Source organism: Oculina patagonica, chromosome 13 (assembly GCF_052425735.1).
Source record: "Oculina patagonica isolate OP01 chromosome 13, crgOcupat, whole genome shotgun sequence".
Taxonomy (NCBI): domain Eukaryota; kingdom Metazoa; phylum Cnidaria; class Anthozoa; order Scleractinia; family Oculinidae; genus Oculina; species Oculina patagonica.
The window spans coordinates 26,879,561-26,899,890 of record NC_135770.1 but is presented as its reverse complement, the minus strand read 5'-3'; the positions used below and the strand labels follow the sequence as shown (position 1 = coordinate 26,899,890).

Sequence of the window (20,330 nt, the reverse complement as noted above, 5' to 3'; positions counted from 1 at the left end):
CGGTCAGTATTTCCAGTAAAGTCCTAAATCAGGAAGAAGGAAAATCGTTCGAGTATATCATTTTGAGATCGCACCTCTTTAAGAACTCCCGAAAATTTATTCAATCTAATTGGTTAAAAACTTCGATATTATTAAGGGGTCATATTGAGCACATTTTCAATACACACGAACTGATTCGGGTAGCCTCTTCTTCGACACGACACGTCTCACAGGAAGTCATGTCGTAATGCTCGAGACGAAAGTGAACTCGACTAACTTAATCTGAGGGATCTGATCCTGAACAGTTTGCCGGATGCTAAATATCCGTCATACAGTCTCACAGAAAGTCTGTTCGTGGGAGAGAAAAAACAGGTGGGAGGGGGAGTTGACAGATCGTGACAATAGCTAATGTCGATCCGGCTCTTTCGAGATATGTCCAGGATTGAACGCAACTACGAAATTTACGAAAATTACGATTTTTCACTGTGGTCTTACGAAATCTGCGAAAATGACAAAACTTACGAAATTTCGTAATTTTCGTAAATTTCGTCAAGACCTAAATGTCTTTGAGGTCTTAAAGAAAACTACGAAAATTACAAAAGTTACGATTTTTACGAAAATAACGAAATTTCGTAATTTCCGTAACATTTGTCAAGACCTAAATGTCTATGAGGTCTTGACGAAAACTACGAAAATTACGAAAGTTACGAAAGTTCCGATTTTTACGTTCCAGCAGCTGGCGAGAGACTTACAATATGGTCCATGTTTTCCGGCAAGTAAAAGAAAACGTGACGGCGAGCAAACTGAATTACGTACTTCTGAAGCGCACGTTGGGAGACAAGTAAAATACCTTTCTTTTCAATAAACGTGTGAAGCTACAAGTACGCTTATGCAAGGTCTTCCATTTCTTCGTTGTTTAAAAGATGAAGGGCGTTCTTGTGATTTATCAGTTAGCCTGCGAGCAGGTTGTACCGAATCATAGCTTGCCCCGCGAAAGCCAACATGGAACCCAGCTCGCAGGCTAGTTTTCAGCAAGCAAAGGAAAAGGTGACAACGAACAAATACTTATATGTTGTTAAGTCTTGCGCAGGCAGACCAGTGAGATTCGTTAATCATATTTAGAATACCATTTGTTTTAATTTGATTGTGGTAGAGCGAAACGAGAAAGGTTTTACCTTCTTTTCTGTTCCCCCTAGTTCCATGTAGTACAAAAAGTTCACTCCATCGTCACCGTACTGTAGATTGTACTTGGTGACCCACTGACTATAGCTGTTTCTTCCTTGGGTCGCGACACCTGTCACTTTAGTGTACTGACTAATAAGATCAACCTGCAGCCACTGATTGACATCGTTTGTGCGAGCTGACCAAGCTCCTGTTTTGGTTGCAGTTGCTTGAAAGTGTAGTCTTCCCTGGGGGGCGGCATGGTTGGACGCATATTCTGAAGAGGCTTTAATTTGTGCGTCAGAGACTGCACCGTTTTCCATGCCAAGGGCGTCTTGGCAGTCTGAAAATCCCATGGAATCTATCAAATAAAACGTTATTGCGGTTTTCAGTGATATGCGAACTCTAAATTCAATGTTCGACCAACGATATACGCTTTTTGCTGTCGTAAATCATCTTATTTAGTGAACCTCTCGGGAAACAGAACTTCACTTCAACCGGATCAAAAGGTCACGTTGTCAGTTGTGATTGGTATATTTCGATCCATTTTGTTTGTTTTTTATGGTTCGTTGGCTGCCGCGATAATTGTGATTGACGGCAGCGGAAAACGCAACCGTTAGTTGGATTTTGAATATCAGAGTTCGCATATTACTGAAAACCGCAATAATGAGAATAACATTCAACTGAACAAAACACACAAACATCTCAACAGGGGAGTCTCACAAAATGTCCTTTAAATTTTAACTATGCTAGAACTGATCAGTGACCTTTGAATGACATAAGAAAGGGTGTTACTCATTCTCGCAGATGTGAACAAACCGTAATCAATAGTTTTTAAGTGATACCCTTTCAAGTAACACCGTCAAACTTGAAAACGTCGGCCCGACGTTTTTTATGGTTCTGGCCACTTCTTTTCTACCGGTCTGTAGCTGCTCTAATTTTTTTTAAAGAAACAGCAACAAACAAATACAATGAAAAAAGTCTGACCGTCACATGGAGCCATTTCTGGGTTTCCATGAAAGGAGAATTTACACCAACAGTCACAAGAAGTAGGCGACGTCTGAACACAGATAGAAAAGGCTGGGCAAGCTGGGAAAGCAAAGAATTAAATAATTTTATTAGCGCCGTTAAAAACTTTAGTATAGATATGTTTGCAAAGGCGATATTTGTCTTATAGAATGGAACATATAAAGTATGCTTTGAATGTGATTTCGAAGTTAGATGTCGGAAGTTTGTGCTCTCTATCGTTAAGTTTTCACCCACCATATTGTCGAAGAAGTTTGACAATTGATTAGCTGACTTATAGAAAGATCGTTTTGCAAGAGAATTGTTTCTATTCTATGAAGTATGTCCCACTAAACTTCTGACTGAATTTATGTTCCATGGGACCTTGCAAAGTTGGGGGTGGAATGAATTTAAGAGGGAAAGGAGCGGAGTTTTTTAAAGGAAAAATGATAAATTACTGGATTCATATTTATTTTTTTAAGTGACCTTTTAGTCGCTTGTGAAAACGTTTTTCCGCTGGTCACCCACCAGCATTTCGTCAGGTTTCCCGAACCGTTCCCTGCTATCAATTTATAAACCTGGGCGAAGATAGGCACTGTGAGAGTAAAGTGTCCTGTCCAATAACACAACACAATGACCCCGGTCAGGGCTCAAATTCGGACTTCTAGAGCAGTTTTCAATTGAGTGTCGTAAAACCAAAACCAAAGTAATTGCTCTGGCCAATTACAAAGGACAGAGACAATCCAGTGGACCAATCAAAACTCGAAGCAAATACATGTAGCTGACACGAAGCGCGGGAAAACGTGCGCGAGCGAGTCACGATTGGTTTTGGTTTTAGTTCTGATTGGCTGAGAAAGTGGCGCGAGATGTTTAAGCCAATCACTAAGCGTAGTAATGCAAAACCAAAGCGAACGCAATTTTCTTTCGACACTCAAGTGAAAACCGCTCTATAACCGAAGTCTAATCACGTTAGATCTCCGCGCCTCAAGCAAGTGGGGGAAATTCTTAACTGACGGAAAGCACGCTCACCTGCACACCATGTTCCATTTCCAGTATACCCTCTCTGACAGTGACATGTGAACGATCCATGATTGTTGGTGCAGACACCAAGATCGTGACAGTTGTGGTCGCCGCTGATGCACTCATTAACATCTCAAAATTAAAAACAAAGGCATACAGTAAAAACCCGCTAGGAAGAACCTAGTTTTTCCAGGTTAGCCTAAACAGGTTTTTACATAAATGGTAGCTGACACAAATTTAGGCTAATTAGGTTCTTAATAGGTTCTTATTTTCTGAGGAAAAATTTACATAGTTGAAAATAGAACTTTTAGTGAAATTCGGTCTATTACTTGTATGAAATTTGCATACTACACATATAGGTTATTCACCAGCCGGGAGGTCCGTATTGGGAAAAACTGTGCCCGAGGTCTTGGATACCGCCCGAGGCCGCAGGCCGAGGGCGGTTTCAAGACCGAGGGCACAGTTTTTCCCAATACGGACCGACCTAGGCTGGTGAATAACGTTTTTATTTTTTTCCTACTTTATTTGTTTTTAAAAGAAACCTTGAATGATTGTGTGACAAAATCTCTGTTTGTATACGCGCGTCATTTCAATATTGAGTCGATCGACAGATTAGCAAGAGTGTAAAATGCTGTTTGTTGTTTAATTCGGAATAAAATAGCCTCGCTTAAATAAACCGTACTCACAGAAAGCCGGCATATTTAATTTACACTGTAGTGATTCAATTAAAGAAATTGAAGTAGTAAATATAGCATAAATGTAAAATCGAGTCAAAGCATTATCATTGACAACACTAAACACTTTTAAATCGATTTCGGCTTCCCCGATGAATGTTTTGAAAGGAACTGTGTTCGTGGGATATTAATTTCTCTGACTAAAAAAATACTATCTTACTGAAAAACAGTTTCGGAATAGCTATACACACTCGTATTTAACGAATTAATAAACTCTGCGTTGATTCCCAGCAGAATTTCTTTGTGATAAACAGTGCAAAAGTGAAACTGAATGAAATGAGTAGTTTGGACGTACGGCACAATATTGCGAGAATTATTTTGACTGTTTTTAGTTAAAGAATCTCATTTACTTGAATGAAGGCAACTAGCGTTTTGTTTTGGCAAAAAAGTGGCCGATTAGAAGGCAGTTTTTACCCCAAATTGAAGTTTAAAACCTGTGCAGCTTACCGCAATGGCGTGAAAATGATTGCAAAATGCACAAACAATCACAAACTACAACTAAAACTCGATTTTGTCGATAAAGAAGAGAATACTCGCCTTAAAGAAGAACTTCGAGGCCTTTAATTCCCCTTCTATTTTGTATGTTCACATTTACAATGGTTGGTGAGCAGCTATTTCGATTTTGCAGGGCAAATCTTTCGTTTGTTCTTTCGTACCGGCGCTACAAAATGATTTCGCGCGGAAAATACACTCGACGATTCGTCTCGCAACGGATACCGCCCGCTGTGAGCGGGCCGGATGGGAGAATACCGCCCGCTCCCGGAACCAATCAGATCGCAGGATTTGTAGAATACCGCCCGCTCACGAACAAAGAAAAAAATAAAAAAAAATACCAACCTGTTTTCAAATTTAAAATGGAGTTTAATTGCAAATTTTAGCCTAACAGGTTCTTAAATGGTAAGATCTAACTCGCAGGTTTTTCTTATTTGGAACTGTCTTTTCAATATCTTTGTTGAGATATTTTATCGAACACTTTCCTCGATCGCGGGTGTTTGATGTATTAAGTTACTTTGCAGCTATCATTTTTCGTGTTATAAATAGATAATAAATAAATTGTTTCATTTTAAGTGTCAATATATTTGGAATTGCTGTGATAGTTGAAAAATAGACAAACAATTCTTGTAAATAGAACAGGAACTTGTTAAGGAATCGAAAACTGGTTGGAGGTTGACCAGTTGACCATTAAAAGTTACAAAGTGTGGAGAAGTATTCGGGACCCCAAAAACCGCATGCAAAACCATCTAGCTCTGACTAAATGACTGACTGACTACTGACTGATTGATTGGTTGATTGATTGAATGATTGATTGATTAATTGATGATTGATTTTAGTTTCTAACTTCTCTGTGTGGTGTATAGAGCATGTATATGGACGCACTTGATGGCGAGCGTCTGCTGACGTGTGGAATAGAAAAAGACGTAAATCATCATTGATTTATTTTACATTTTTCCATAGAATTCTATGCGTCAGCAAAAGGTCATCATTAAGTGCGTACATACATGCGTGCATACAGTACATGTTCCATACACCTGCTCTGAGAAGTAAGAAACAAAAAAAAAAAATACCTGAACAATTTGTACCATCTCCAGTGTAACCTGGCCTGCATTGACAAGTGTATGATCCTTCTGTGTTCAAGCAGATGGCCAGTTCACGATCACAGTCATGAGTTCCATCTTCACATTCATTCACGTCTTAATGTAATAAACAAATATTAAAGAAGGTTAGAACATTACCTACAAGAAGAGGACTCATGCATTCATTTTGGGCCACATCAATTCAATTTGTCATAAATACTCTATTTATCTGAAAGTTCAATGCAGTCTGCTCGCGTACAATAAAGCCCGAAGTCAGCTAGTTATTGAGCTATGATTATAAAATAAAACTGTCAGATGCTGTCATTTGGGGATCTGATTGGATAATATTCGATGGCGTCATGAAAAAAACTCACTAGCTGACAAACTATTCAACTCGGCTGGAACACATGTACATTTCCAAATTTTGAAGAAAAACACAAATGCTGGAAATGTATTTCCGTTATGTCGAGGCTGTTGAAAAAAAAAACAACACTGAGAAACGGTCAAGTTTGACTCTGGTACAAATTGCTAGTTTTATATTATTAATGCCTTTTTGATCGAATTTCAAAATTTCGTAATGGAGTTTGTCATGTTTCTGTAATTCATAAACGCAAAATGTAACAAAAATTATCCTGATAGAAGAGTGGGAGTTTCATGTCCGTGCTAATTTATCCCGCGCAATTTACTTTTTAAAGGATGATGACAAAAATTTGTATGGGTAATCAAATGGTGACGAGTGAAATTAGGAAATAAAACCTCTCCTTTTGTCAATATTGTAATAATTTCCCGAGCCTTTTTAGATTTTAATATTATAGGTGACAAATTACGCTTACAATCGTTGGTTTTTGACTGGTATACTGCATCTTGAAATCTGAGCTTTGAAAAGCTGAAAGCATACATTTTGCCTCAGTTAAGCTCGCAAGTTTTTTTTGTCTTGGAGAACACCCTTTAGAGATTCCTTTTTGCTGTTGATAGTTTCAAAGAAGAATAAACTGTCAATTATTTCTCACAATATTACCATAGTGCCCGTGTAAAACGCTCAAAAATCAGCTCGATGCAATTTGTGTGATTGGCTTAAGTCTTGAAGTCGTTTTGAAATATAAAATATCATCAAAAGTTTTATTACATGGCCATGGTTATCTAGCCAAGATAAAATTCAAGTAAAATTAAATGTACCAAGTTTATACTTTAAAACATCTTTTATACCGAACGCCATCTTGCCGCTAACTACTTTACCAGGACAATTTTATAATTTCACACGAGTAATTATAAATAAACGTTATAATATCGCGCCAATATTAAGGTGTTATTTGTCACCTATGTTATTATGTGTAATAATTTTTACTGTCATATTCAATGGAATATTCAGTGCAGTAAAGAAATAACTCAACGTTTAAAAGCCGAATATTGAAGTCCATCTTTCCATCATTGTTACATGTTAGCCTGTTTCTTTGTATTTTAACTGAAATTTTATTTAATAAATGGCCCTTAATTTGTGTCGCAAATAATCTTTTCCAATTAGTAAAAGGGTAATGCTTTGTTTGTTAAGTCTTTTAGAATACAAATAGCTTGGATTCGAAGTTTAGGCTCTTTATTGGGCTTCAAATACTCGATGTTTTCGTGAGCAGGTCATTGTGTTTTAACATCCGTTGCAATTACTTTCTTTTCAATCAACTCACATTCTGTTTTCATCATGGATTTGCAAAGATGTCTTATTAATACTGTTTTTCCGAGGACGCATTATGAGAAAGAGAGGGGGGAACAATAGAAGGAAGTACTAAAAACTTTTTAAATAGGAGGAACGAACCATTCACTGCTAAAAAGCAGAGAATGGCCAACACCTCCTTAAATGAGATGAAATGCAAATGCAATAGCGGAAAAGCCGAAAAAGCCAAAAAAGTCTAAGGAAACGCTTATAAAAGAAGAAGCACTGTTATCGCTTAGCACGAAAAAATCAACATTACTCTATAAAAACCAGATCCAGAAAGCAAAGATATGAATTCAACCGAAGTTTCTCGCCGGGCGATACCTGCCGGATGTATAATCTATGCTTTACTCGATTGTAAGCCTGACAATTTAACTGCTGAAGTTTATGCCACCGTGGTTTCGGGAACCGCCATTAACACTCTGACGCTTCCTTTCACAATTGTACTTAATCTACTGGTGATGATCGCCGTGAAAACCAAACCGCGCTTGAGAACGATGTCCAACGTCGTTGTGGCGTGTCTAGCGGCTACGGACACGATGGTGGGACTGATTGTCCAACCTTTGCGGATCTCGGTAGGGATATTCATCCTTCAAGGCGACACATCAAGTGAATCATGTATTCTTCAGGAAACAGCAAGAAATGTGTCGAGGTTTTTATGCGGAACATCGCTCATTCACTTGGTTCTAATGAGTGGGGAACGTTTTTTAGCTATTTCTTATCCGTACCAGTACACCACCACCGTCACTGAAGGACGCATACTGGTTGCCTCCGCCATTGCATGGGTCACAGTTGCTTTAATTAGTTTTCCTATTTCCGCTGCTATAAATGATGTCCTTCTTTCCATAAACACCGTAGCTTTACTTCTGTCTCTAGCCATCGTTATCATAGGACAGTTTGTACTTTACAGAGAGGCTCGTCGGCATGAAAAAGAAATTCTCTCACAGCAAGTTTCAGCAGAGGCCAGAGAAAAATTCTTAAAAGAAAAGAAGGCCTTAAAATTGACAACGTTTATCGTTGTTGCAGTGCTGATATGTTATTTACCAATATTTGTCGTTCGAATAATTGTTTCTAAAGTCCCATTAAATGTTTCTTTTATAATTTATTACGTTGGAGGATTTCTCCCAATTATCAATTCGTTAATTAATCCAATCATTTACGCGGCAAGAATAAGGCCATTTCGTGTAGCGTTTTTTGAAATTTTGTTGCGGAAAAGCTACAAGCAAGCGGAACAGATGGAGATGCGCGTGTTTGGATCACCAAACGCTGTGGGCATTGTTCAAACTGGACAGGAACGAGATATCAACCAGCAAGAAGAGGAACAAGAAAACATCATCCTTAGTAACGCCATTGATGTGATCCCAAACCTCGAGACAAGGATGTCAAATACAGCCGAGGAACATGACAAACCAACACCGAACGTTGACGCGAGCGTATGAAACAGCAATTACTGACAGTAACTTAAATCCGTTTACAAGTTCAAGTCATTTGAATGAATGCTTTTTCATGCGGTACACAATTTTTAAGTCGTTGTCCCAAACGAAATATGTAAAATAATATTACACTCCCAATAAAATCTGAACAGAAATCTGCAGAAAAATGTTTGTAATTTGACTTTCCCAACATCGAAAATGCAAAGAGCAGCTGATGTTTGAAACCATTTTTTTTTATTTTTGATTTTTAAACGCGGCGTTTTTTCAGAGTTGGCGTTTATTAAATCATTTACAGTATTTCATTCATTTACATTTATTGTAAGAATTGGCTACAGGAAAGCTGGAAACAAAAAAAATCAATCAAAAGAGTACGCCTGCTACGCAGTCTAGATTATGGAAGTGTCAGTAAAAACGAACTTTCAACAACTTGATCAAGGCAAAGATGGATACAGTTTTAAATGGCACACTGATCTATTGGATACTGCCAAAAGACGCTTAACCTCATGTTATTCTTTACGTAACGGCTACTTATGCCATTGCTAACGGCTACATTTCCCGTGAAATGGATGCTACTTTTTTCTAACGGCGATGCATTCAACTTCTAACGGAAACACAAATTTTCAGCTTTTATTGCTTCCACCGGAAGTAATTTCAAAACAGGCTGTAAATATCACTTTACATTTGCAATGAAATAATGTTGCAATTCTGATCTGATGAATTCTGCAACTCAGCAGAAAATAATGTCAACTTCTGCAAGGTGTGCCCAAACAGTATGAAAACAAATGGGAAGTGAACTTTTATTTATCTGGCTTTCAATAGATAACCACTCATTCATTGGTGTTTTAATTAATTTAAAAGGAATTTTGTGTGTGAGCTGCTTGAAAAATTCCATATAGCACATTGATCTGCAATATGGCATGAATAGGAGCTAGAGAGAAGGTGGATATAACCACAGTGTATAAGGACTGAGTGAAGTCCAGGGGTATTTTTTGGCTCCAAACCGACCATGGGCACGTTGACCTCGTGTAGAGTAGGGCACGAAGTTCCCGGTGTTGTGGTCTGTTTCTATTCTATGGGTTGGCTGGTGTGATGAGATCATATACACGGACGGATAGCGGCTGCCAAGGGCTGATATGCTGATGTCCGGTCTCATCCAATAAAATTGTAACTGTGAAGCCTATTGAGCTTTGTAAATGCGTTATATAAGCACCTATATCATTCATTCGTAAAGAATTTTGCGGTAATATTCTACTTACAGCATTTTCACCTCAATTTTATTTTTTTTTTTTAGCATAGTGATTGTAAAGCGCTATGAAAGATTAGCTAAATAGCGCTATAGAAATGATTATTATTTATTTATTTATTTATTTGTAGCCCCATGCAAAATATAAAGGAAATCCGAGAGGGTTGATGTAGACTCGAATTTTAATACTGTATGGATTTCAGATGGACCTTTTTTTTAACACGCTTTTGTATGACTTTAAAGTGGGGGAGGGGAGGGGAAAACAATATGATTCGGCTCCCCAAGAATAGTTTAATTTTTGCTGAACTCGAGAGGATAAATAAAATATTTCCGAAAAAAAGGGATACAGCGCATTGACATCTTCGGGCAATGCCATGGAATTATCGTTTCCTTCAAGCAAGCAGAAGAGGTTTGTATACCACTCTTTTAATGCACGCACGTTTCGTTTTCCACTTTGTGTGCCTCTTTATCCGGCTTTTAACTAGACTGCAAAACAGTCGTTTTTCTCTAAAGTCGTTGGAAAAGCACTCTCCCCAGTCTCACTCAGAATTTTGACATTGGCCCCAGACCTCTCGCTCTCGTTCGAAGACCGAGCACGTTAGCAAAAGATACGACTATTTTGCAGTCTAGCTTTCAATGCATGGTCTTTATTTGGACAATAAGGTCTTCCCCCACCTCCCCCTCCCCCGGGTCGAAAGTTATCCACACGCCTATGGTAACCACTTTTTGTTGATCTTCAGGGCAAAAACTGTCTTAGAAATAATTTATTTATTGCGAACTGGAAAATATGTCGCTGAATTCGTTTATTTGAACAACTGAGCAATTGAATGCATTTATCCTGTGCAATAGCATATTGCTCAGGCCAATTATAACTACTAGTCAGCTTTTCTTCGAGCCCTGGAGCATTTGGGACTTTATTGGTAGTGTTAAATTATTTTTACATATTTCGCTAAATACAAAGACTTAAAAATTGTGTACCACATGGGACAGCATTCATTATCTTAAATAACTTGAACTTGTAAACGGATTTAAGTTACTGTCAGTAATTGCCAACACTTTAATTAAAGCAAATTGCAGCTGTTTCATACGCTCGCGTTCGGTGTTGGTTTATATATCTTGTTCCTCGGCTGTATTTGACATCCTTGTCTCGAGGTTTGAGATCACATCAATGGCGTTACTGGGGATGATGCTTTCTTGTCCCTCTTGCTGCTGGTTGATATCTCGTTCCTGTCCGGTCTGAACAATGCCCACATCGTTTGGTGATCCAAAAACGCGCATCTCGAACTGTTCCGCTTGTGTGTAGCTTTTCCGCAACAAAATTTCAACAAACGCTACACGAAATGGCCTTATTCTTGCCGCGTAAATAATTGGATTAATTAACGAATTGATAACTGGGAGAAAACCTCCAACGAAAAAAATTATATAAGCAACATTCAATGAGACTCTAGAAACAATTATTCGAACGACAATTATTGGTAAATAACATATCAGCACTGCGACAACGATAAACGTTGTCAATTTTAAGGCCTTTTTTTCTTTTAAGAATTTTTCTCTTGCCTCTGCTGACACTTGCTGGGAGAGAATTTCTTTTTCATGCCGACGAGCCTCTCTGTAAAGTACAAACTGTCCTATGATAATGATGGCTAGAAACAGAACCAAAGCTGCGTTGTTTACGGAAAGAAGGGCATCATAATCAGTGAAGGTAGGAAAACTAATTGAAGCAATTGTGACCCATGCAATGGCGGAGGCAACCAGTATGCGTCCTTCGGTGACGGTGGTGGTGTACTTGTACGGATAAGAAATAGCTAAAAAACGTTCCACGCTCATCACAACCAAGTGAATGAGCGATGATCCGCATAAAAATCTCGCCAAATGTCTTATTGTTGCTTGAAGTGCACATGATTTGCTTGAAGAGTCGCCTTGAAGGGTAAATATCGCTACGGGGATCCGCAAAGGTTGGACAATGAGCCCCACCATCGTGTCCGTAGCCGCTAGACACGCCACAACGACGTTGGACTTCGTTCTCAAGCGCGGTTTGGTTTTCACGGCGATCATCACCAACAGATTGAGTACAATTGTGAATGGAAACGTCACGCTGTTGATGACGGCGGTCGAAACCAAGGTAGCATAAACTTTAGGAGTTATATGGTCAAGTTTTCCTTTGAGGAAAACGTAAATTTCACATTCGACAGGTATCGCCGGGGAAGAAACTTCGCTTGAATTCATGATTTCACTTTGTAGATCTTGGTCTTGATGCAATAATGTTGATTTTTCCGTGCTCACAAACAGTGGTTCTTCTTTTATAAGCGTTTTTAGATTTGTTTTAAATACTTTTCCGCTCTCGCAGTTGCATTTTATCTATTCTGAGTTTTAAAAGGTGTAAACAATTCACTGCTTTTTTGCAAAGCTAAGACGCACGTTTCTCTTATTACAAAGGTTTTCAGTACTTCCTTTTATTGTTCACTCCTCGCCTTCCAATAATGTGTCCTCGGAAAACAGAACTAATTAGACATCTTGGCAAATCCATCATGAAACACGATGTGGGTTGATTGAAAGGAAGGGAAATGGAACGGAAGTTAAAACACAATGACGTACTCACGAAAAATATCGAGCCATTGAAGCCTAATCATGCTAAATAACCCAAACTTCGAATCCATGCCTGTTGTTTACAATAGACTTTTTAGAAGCGCATTTTCCTTTCCCTGATTAAAAAAGATTATTTGCGACACAACTTCATCTTCATCTAGGAAAAACTAACTACAGTCCATTTGGTTTCTCACTATGGCCTAAATATGGACCAAATATGAGCGAAATCGATTTTTCTACTTGTGCCGGCGAAAGTCGATTTTAGTTGATTATTGGAGAAAGTCGCTCTTAAGACGAAAATTGGCGCCCCTTTCGTACACCTTTTACTGAAAAAAGTACACATTTCATATGCCGAAAATACATGACATATGTATTTAACAGGAAGACTTGCTGTCATTTTTATGTGACGTTTTAGAAAATTAAATGGAAATGAAAACGTTTTCAACAGCCAATCAGATTTGGTCGTCTTTTGGGCGGGCTTTCAGTGTCGCTCAAAGGTCTCGATTCTTGGTGCTGACCAAAATCATCGCTGGAGACGAAATCGGAAAATATCGTACTTTCGGTTGAACTGTGCATGCCTAGATTTTAAAAGCAAACCTAAACGTACTTGATTCTGCAACGAATCCCTCGATAGTCGCTCGTTGCGTCAGTTTTGTGCAGTTTGTCAGTTAGGAGCGAGCACTCGAAGTACAAGATTGGAACAATCATGAAATGCATAAGCAATCACGCGTTATTTTAAGATGATCTCCTGCCCCTGACCACTGCCTCTCGACATACATCTTATTGACCAAGTGCAAGGGCCGTTCTGGGAGTCTAAACAGAAAAAAGAACGAGGGCCGATATTCTACAAGTACGGTCTCGTCTGGCGTTTATGGTTTTCAGATCTGCGATATGTCAGCGACATGAAAACATACACCCCCACCCAACCCACCATTTTGTGCTCGCGCACGCTATGAAGAATAAGTAGAGATAAGGAACAATTGAGAAGTTATTCTGCGTTCTTTTGAGAGATAATTCTTGAAACAAAGTGACGACGACATTCATACCATCACAACCTTGTCCTTAGGCCCCTTTGATTCGCATTTAAAATGGCGGTGCACCGGAGATGTCTGGCACATAGCATAACACGTACCTCAGTTGGTGATGATACTCATCGCCACTTTTAAGCGATCAATGCAAGAATGCTCAGCTAGCGCATCTTGAAGAGAGACTTATTTTCTCAAGTTTGGCTTTCGTTATCCGTCCAGATTCTTTTCATTCATAACTATCCTTGTTCATTTACGTTAATTTAAAAGTAATTTCGCGTATAAGCTGCTTTAAAAATTCCACATATCACGTTAATCTGCAATATGGCATGAACGGGAGCCAGAGAGGATGTGAATATAGCCACAGTGTATAAGGACTGAGTGAAGTCCAGTTGGGTATGTAATCCCAGTACCCGTAATTAACAAAATCGAACTGCGCGATCTTGTTAACAAGGCCTTTGAATGGTTTTCACATCAACGCTATAATTCAAGCATTACAGTAATTTTTGGAGGAGCGGGATTAAAAATCCTGAAAAGAAATTGTTTGCAATAGCAAAAAAGCCCAAACAAATTGTTAGCAGAAATCAAGAAACATTGCCAACAGAAAGGTGCAGTCGGAAAAATTGTTTGCGCAGAGAACGACAGTGAAACAATTTTCTGTCTTGAATACTGCGCTTCCAGAAAAAACAATGGTCTATCCAACGTTAACGTTTTGATTGAGCACTTAAGCAAGTCTTAAGAGACTGGGTACTAGTCTAACACAACATGGCGCCCGGCCGGGTGAAAAGTAACTTACCAGACTTCTGAAAATGTGAAGTACTGAGGCCTTCGTTTATGAGACAAGTGGAATCTAAAGCCTTGCAGAATTGTTTGTGAACATTATAACTACCTGGCAGACAGAAGTTAGCGACGTTTTCTCTTTCTGCATCAAACTGCTCGTGAGGATACGCCTGAAGTCAGTCGATGATGAACATGGCGAATGACTTGTCTACCCTTTTTCACGCCGTAAGTCTGTATTTAAGGGCACTTTAGATATTACAAGTTTTATTGACTGTATCTAAGCGTTATGTTTCACGTCTTCAGCCGACCTATCCATCGTGTTATGAAACTTGTTCTAAAACTTTCAGAACTTTGTTTTTATTGTACTCACGTGTAGCACATTTTAGTACGCTAAAATCATACGTGCCATTTGAACTGTACAAACTTTTTTCTCTTTAATTTATTATTTGGTAAATGTTTCACAAAATCATGGCTAATGGAACCATTAGAATAACGCCGCATCGGCGATATTAATTTAAACGTAATTTCACACTAAAATCATTGTCTTTTTACAGGAGCCTCTCTAGACCCTATTTTTAAAATAGGTTTACTACCAAATCTTGATGGTATAATTAAAATTGTATCGGGTGATTTTAATCTGTTAATTAAAATGGTGTTTTGATTTGGAAAGCTTCAATGCGTGCAGAGATATTTGGTCGAAAGTTAGGTCAAAATGTGGGTATTGTTTGGCTCAAAACCGACTATGGGCACGTTGACCTCTATCGCGCGAGTAGAGTAGGGCACGAAGTTCCCGGTGTTGTGGTCTGTTTCTATTCTATGGGTTGGGTGGTGTGATGAGATCATATATATGGACGAATAGTGGCTGCCAAAGGCGCCTGATATGCTATTGTCCGGTCTCATCAAATAAAATTGTAACTGTAAAGCCTATTAAGCTTTGTAAATGCGCTATATAGGTACCTATATCATTCATTCGTAAAGAATCTTGCGAATTAATGATATTTTCACCTCAATTTGTAGCCCCGTGCAAAATATAAAGGAAATCTGAGAGGATTGATGTAGACTCAAATGTTAATACTGATGGATTTCAGATGGACACTTTCTTAACACGCTTTTGTATCACTTTAAAGTAGGGGGAGGGAAAACAATTTAAATTGGCTCCCCAAAAATAGTTTTTATTTTTGCTGAACTCGAGAGGATAAATAAAAATTTCCGAAAAAGGGATACAGTGCATTGACATCTTCGGGCAACACCACGAAATTAAAACAAAACTATCGTTTCCTTTAAGCAAGCAGAAGAGGTTTGTATACCACTCTTTTAATTCACGCACGTTTCGTTGTCCACTTTATGTGCCTCTTTATCCGGCTTTTAACGCATGGTCTTTTTTCGGACAATAAGGTCTCCGTCCCCGTCTCCCCCCCCCCCCCCTCCCCAGGTCGAAAGGTGTCCGTACGGCTATGGTAACCACTTTTTGTTGATCTTCCAGGCAAAAACTGTCTTGAAAATAATTCATTTACTGCGAACTGGAAAATATGTTGCTGAATTCGTTTATTTGAACAACTGAGCAATCGAAATGCATTTATCCTGCGCAATAACATATTTTTGATCATGCAAATTATAACAACTAGTCAGTTTTTCTTCGAGCCCTGGAGCATTTGGGACTTTATTGGGACTGTAATATTATTTTTACATATTTCGCTGAATACAACGACTTAAAAATTGTGTACCACATGGGAAAGAATTTATTATCTTAAATAACTTGAACTTGTAAACGGATTTAAGTTACTGTCAATAATTGCCAACACTTTAATTTAAAGAAAATTACAGCTGTTTCACACGCTCGCGTTCGGTGTTGGTTTATCTTGTTCCTCCGCTGTATTTGACATCCTTGTCTATGGCGTTACTTGGGATGATGTTTTCTTGTCCCTCGTCTTGCTGGTTGATATCACGTTCCTGCCCAGTTTGAACAATGCCCACATCGTTTGGTGATCCAAACACGCGCATCTCGAACTGTTCCGCTTGTGTGTAGCTTTTCCGCAACAAAATTTCAACAAACGCTACACGAAATGGCCTTATTCTTGCCGCGTAAATAATTGGATTAATTAACGAATTGATAACTGGGAAAAAACCTCCAACGAAAAAAATTATATAAGCAACATTCAATGAGACTCTAGAAACAATTATTCGAACGACAAATATTGGTAAATAACATATCAGCACTGCGACAACGATACACGTTGTCAATTTTAAGGCCTTTTTTTCTTTTAAGAATTTTTCTCTTGACTCTGCTGACACTTGCTGGGAGAGAATTTCTTTTTCATGCCGACGAGCCTCTCTGTAAAGTACAAACTGGCCTGTGATAATGATGGCTACAAACAGAACCAAAGCTGCGTTGTTTACGGAAAGAAGGGCATCATAATCAGTGAAGGTAGGAAAACTAATTGAAGCAATTGTGACCCATGCAATGGCGGAGGCAACCAGTATGTGTCCTTCGGTGACGGTGGTGGTGTACTTGTACGGATAAGAAATAGCTAACAAACGTTTCCCGCTCATTAAAACCAAGTGAATGAGCGATGATCCGCATAAAAATCTCGCCAAATGTCTTATTGTTGCTTGAAGTGAACATGATTTGCTTGAAGAGTCGCCTTGAAGGGTAAATATCGCTACGGGGATCCGCAAAGGTTGGACAATGAGCCCCACCATCGTGTCCGTAGCCGCTAGACACGCCACAACGACGTTGGACATCGTTCTCAAGCGCGGTTTGGTTTTCACGGCGATCATCACCAACAGATTGAGTACAATTGTGAATGGAAACGTCACACTGTTGATGACGGCGGTCGAAACCAAGGCGGCAGAAACTTCAGGAGTTATATGGTCAAGTTTTCCTTTGAGGAAAACGTAGATTTCACATTCGGCAGGTATCGCCGGGGAAGAAACTTCGCTTGAATTCATGATTTCACTTTGTAGATCTTGATCTTGATACAATAATGTTGATTTTTCCGTGCTCACAAACAGTGGTTCTTCTTTTATAAGCGTTTTTAGATTTGTTTTAAATACTTTTCCGCTCTCGCATTTGAATTTTATCTATTCTGAGTTTTAAATGGTGTTAGCAGTTCAATGCTTTTTGCAAAGCTAAGACGCACGTTTCTCTTTTTAAAAAGTTTTTCAGGACTTCCTTCTTTTGTTCACCACTCTCCTTCCAATAATGTGTCCTCGGAAAACAGAACTAATTAGACATCTTGGCAAACCCATCATGAAAACCCGATGTGGGTTGATTGAAAGGAAGGCAAATGCAACGGATGTTAATGCACAATGACCTACTCACGAAAAATATCGAGCCATTGAAACCCAATCATGCTAAATAACCCAAACTTCGAATCCAAGCCAGTTGAATAGACTTTTCAGAAGCGTATTTTCCTTTCACTGATTGGAAAAGATTATTTGCGACACAACTTTATCTCTTTATTATCCTCGAAGTGCATGGCTAATGAGTGACTATGAAAGGTCTTCGACTTCATGAATAATTCTTTAGTTTTCTTCAAATTTTGTTAGCTCGAAAACAATAAAAAATTTCAACAGGCAAATGCAACGGCTATACGTATATGTTGCAAGTACATACGCCTTGATATGTCAAGGAAGTTTAAAAACTTAGCTATTCAATTTTTAGTGCGCTTATGGTGTTAACTAACTCTTTGATCATGAATGTAAAGTTGTCAATTCATTTTGTACTGAACGACAACGACAAAACTTTATTTTACACACTCATATAATATACAATGTCCTTCACCTCCCGCAATTAGCGAAGCTGTTCGAAGCGGGAGGTGAAGAACAAAATGCTTAATTTGAATTCTGGCTTGTAATCTTCCTTCTTTACGAGCTGCCGCGTAAGAAAATCCTCGCTTGGTAGCTTTCAGTAGTTTCGTAAAGCCTCTCTTGAACTGCAAAACGTCCATTTACTAGTTCTTTGGTTTATATACTAATTATTTGCGTTAAATTGATCAAACTTTGCATGAATCAATATGTTTTTGCATTGTTTAAACCCTCTGACAAAGGCCGTCATTTTGTCTTGGCGCGCTTTCGCGACTCCTGTCAGTCAATTTAATTTCACCTTTCTGCACTCAGTTTCAACTTTTTGCACTCAATTTCAACTTTCTGCACTGTTTGCGATTAATTGACGTGCTCTCAGTCAAGGAGCATGCTAAAATATATGCATGTATATTATTCAGATGTGAAAAATATATCTTTTAAATTCATCTTTTTCTTATAACGCGAAATGGCTGTGCATGAAAGGGCTTTTTAATATCGGGTTAAAAATTCGATCTTGTGAATTTACTAAAACTATTATTTACCAAAAGTTTGAATTCATTTAAATTCTCGATTGAAATTATTGAATACTCGATTAAATTGATTGGATTTATCGAATTTTTCGGAACTTTTTTTTTCATCGAGACACTGAATTCGTCAGAAGGTGGTATTCATCGAAACTGATTTGGAAGTGATCGAAGCCTCATTGCAAGTTCATCGAACTGTTGAATTCGTCGAAACACTATTTTCGTCGAACTGCTGTTGAATTTGTCGTAACACTAAATTCGCCGAACTAACTTTTCTTAAACTCATCAATCATTCATCAAGTTAAAACAAAGAAAATCATAACTGCGAAGGAGGTTTGCAAACCTGAAACAAGTCTATCACGTGCACTGAAGTCCCACAAACCCTTGCAAGCAAAATTTCTCCTCTAACATGGCGGATACATACTAGTTATGCAATGTTTTCGAGTGGCATACCGTGAAAGATTCCACGAGTGACTTGATTTTCAGTATACACACGAGCCTTTAGGCGAGTGTGTATACAAAGAAAACATCTTAATATAACAAACAAATAAAAAAGAAGGTTGAAAATTACCCACCAAAATAGGACTCAAACATTCTTTTTTTTAAACATCAGTAGCTATCAGTAGAAGTTATCATATTATTATTTATCATTTTATAAAAGTACCATTTATATTTCTATTTATCTGTTGCGAAAATAAAAATGTTCACGGCACAGTGAATCACCTGAAATGAACATAACTCTTAAATTATATACAGTCTGCTCATGTACAACAAATCCTGAATAAGAACGACATAAAAAGAAATATGTAAATAAATTACAGATGGCTTTCGACACACGTCTCTGAAATGAAAGAAAAATTGCATGCCCCGAGCAGGATTCGAACCATCTGAACGACATAAAAACTTCACATTAAGTTTTTTATGACTATGAGATAGCTATTAGATGCTTTCGTGTAGGGATCTGATTAGTTAAAATGCGATGTTGTTCATGAATGGGATAGAAGACGGGCGAAACAAAAAACCTCGCAACCTGACGAAATAGCTAGTCAACATCGCTTTGCCGATTGAAGGAGCGATCAAGAAGCGGAACTCTGGCTCACACTTCGAAATTTAAAAAAAGAAATCTTGGAATGTTTTGCCAATATTTCAGGGCAGCTGAAGAAGAAACAGAGCACTGTAGCACTGTTTGCAAAACAGTATACTAGATTGACTCGCTGGAAGAAGATTTTTTATCTTATTTTGGTAAAATTTTAATTTTTTATTAATTTCTCATAGTTTCTGCGATACATAAACACAATGTTAAAAAAAATTACCAAAATAGAAGAGTGGGAATCTCATGCCCGTGCTAAACAAAAAACAAAAAAACCTCTATTATCAGCTAATTTTTTTAAGAATGATGACAACAATTGAATGATGAGGTTTCACCGTTATAAATTAGAGTAAAGTGATAGGCTTCAAGAGCATTAACTAAAAAAAGCGTTTAGGTCTATTTACCCATCATGCTACATGTAGGCATGTATGTTTGTTTGTAAACTGGAATTTAACTTAATAAATGGCTCTTAATTCGTGGCCCAAATAATCTTTTCCAACCAGTAAAAAGCTATTGCTTTTCAAAAAAGTATTTTTCAAAACAACTGGCTTGGATTCGAAGTTTGGGTTATTTAGCATAATTGGCCTTCAATGGCTCGATATTTTTCGTGAGCAGGTCATTGTGTGTTAACATCCGTTGCATTTGCCTTCCTTTCAATCAACCCACA

General features: G+C 38.2%; 4 protein-coding genes across 4 annotated transcripts in view; 1 reads left to right on the top strand and 3 right to left on the bottom strand.

Moving 5' to 3' along the window:
• Positions 1-6,689, bottom strand: part of LOC144637086 (polycystin family receptor for egg jelly-like) — a 26,378-nt gene extending 19,689 nt beyond the window's left edge. Inside the window, exons 1-6 of the mRNA XM_078496247.1 lie at positions 6,650-6,689; positions 5,465-5,590; positions 3,175-3,297; positions 2,128-2,229; positions 1,155-1,501; positions 1-23 (exon numbers count right to left, since the gene is read on the bottom strand). The exon at positions 1-23 is cut by the window's left edge and continues 116 nt beyond it. Coding sequence (XP_078352373.1) covers positions 1-23; positions 1,155-1,501; positions 2,128-2,229; positions 3,175-3,297; positions 5,465-5,590; positions 6,650-6,689 — 761 coding nt within the window. The remainder of the gene's footprint in view (positions 24-1,154; positions 1,502-2,127; positions 2,230-3,174; positions 3,298-5,464; positions 5,591-6,649) is intronic.
• Positions 6,690-7,468: 779 nt separating this feature from the next.
• LOC144637085 (adenosine receptor A1-like) lies at positions 7,469-8,617 on the top strand. Its single transcript, XM_078496246.1, has one exon. It carries the CDS (start codon positions 7,469-7,471, stop codon positions 8,615-8,617), a length of 1,149 nt encoding a protein of 382 aa, XP_078352372.1.
• A 2,344-nt stretch (positions 8,618-10,961) lies between these two features.
• On the bottom strand, positions 10,962-12,080 carry LOC144637084 (adenosine receptor A1-like). The gene has a single exon (XM_078496245.1). The coding sequence runs from the start codon at positions 12,078-12,080 to the stop codon at positions 10,962-10,964; it is 1,119 nt and encodes a 372-aa protein (XP_078352371.1).
• Positions 12,081-16,099: 4,019 nt separating this feature from the next.
• LOC144637082 (histamine H2 receptor-like) lies at positions 16,100-17,194 on the bottom strand. The gene has a single exon (XM_078496244.1). It carries the CDS (start codon positions 17,192-17,194, stop codon positions 16,100-16,102), a length of 1,095 nt encoding a protein of 364 aa, XP_078352370.1.
• Positions 17,195-20,330: the final 3,136 nt, after the last annotated feature.

Coding starts and splice junctions, on each gene's coding strand:
- LOC144637085 (XM_078496246.1), top strand. CDS start 7,469: ATGAATTCAACCGAAGTTTCTCGCCGGGCGATACCTGCCGGATGTATA.
- LOC144637084 (XM_078496245.1), bottom strand. CDS start 12,080: ATGAATTCAAGCGAAGTTTCTTCCCCGGCGATACCTGTCGAATGTGAA.
- LOC144637082 (XM_078496244.1), bottom strand. CDS start 17,194: ATGAATTCAAGCGAAGTTTCTTCCCCGGCGATACCTGCCGAATGTGAA.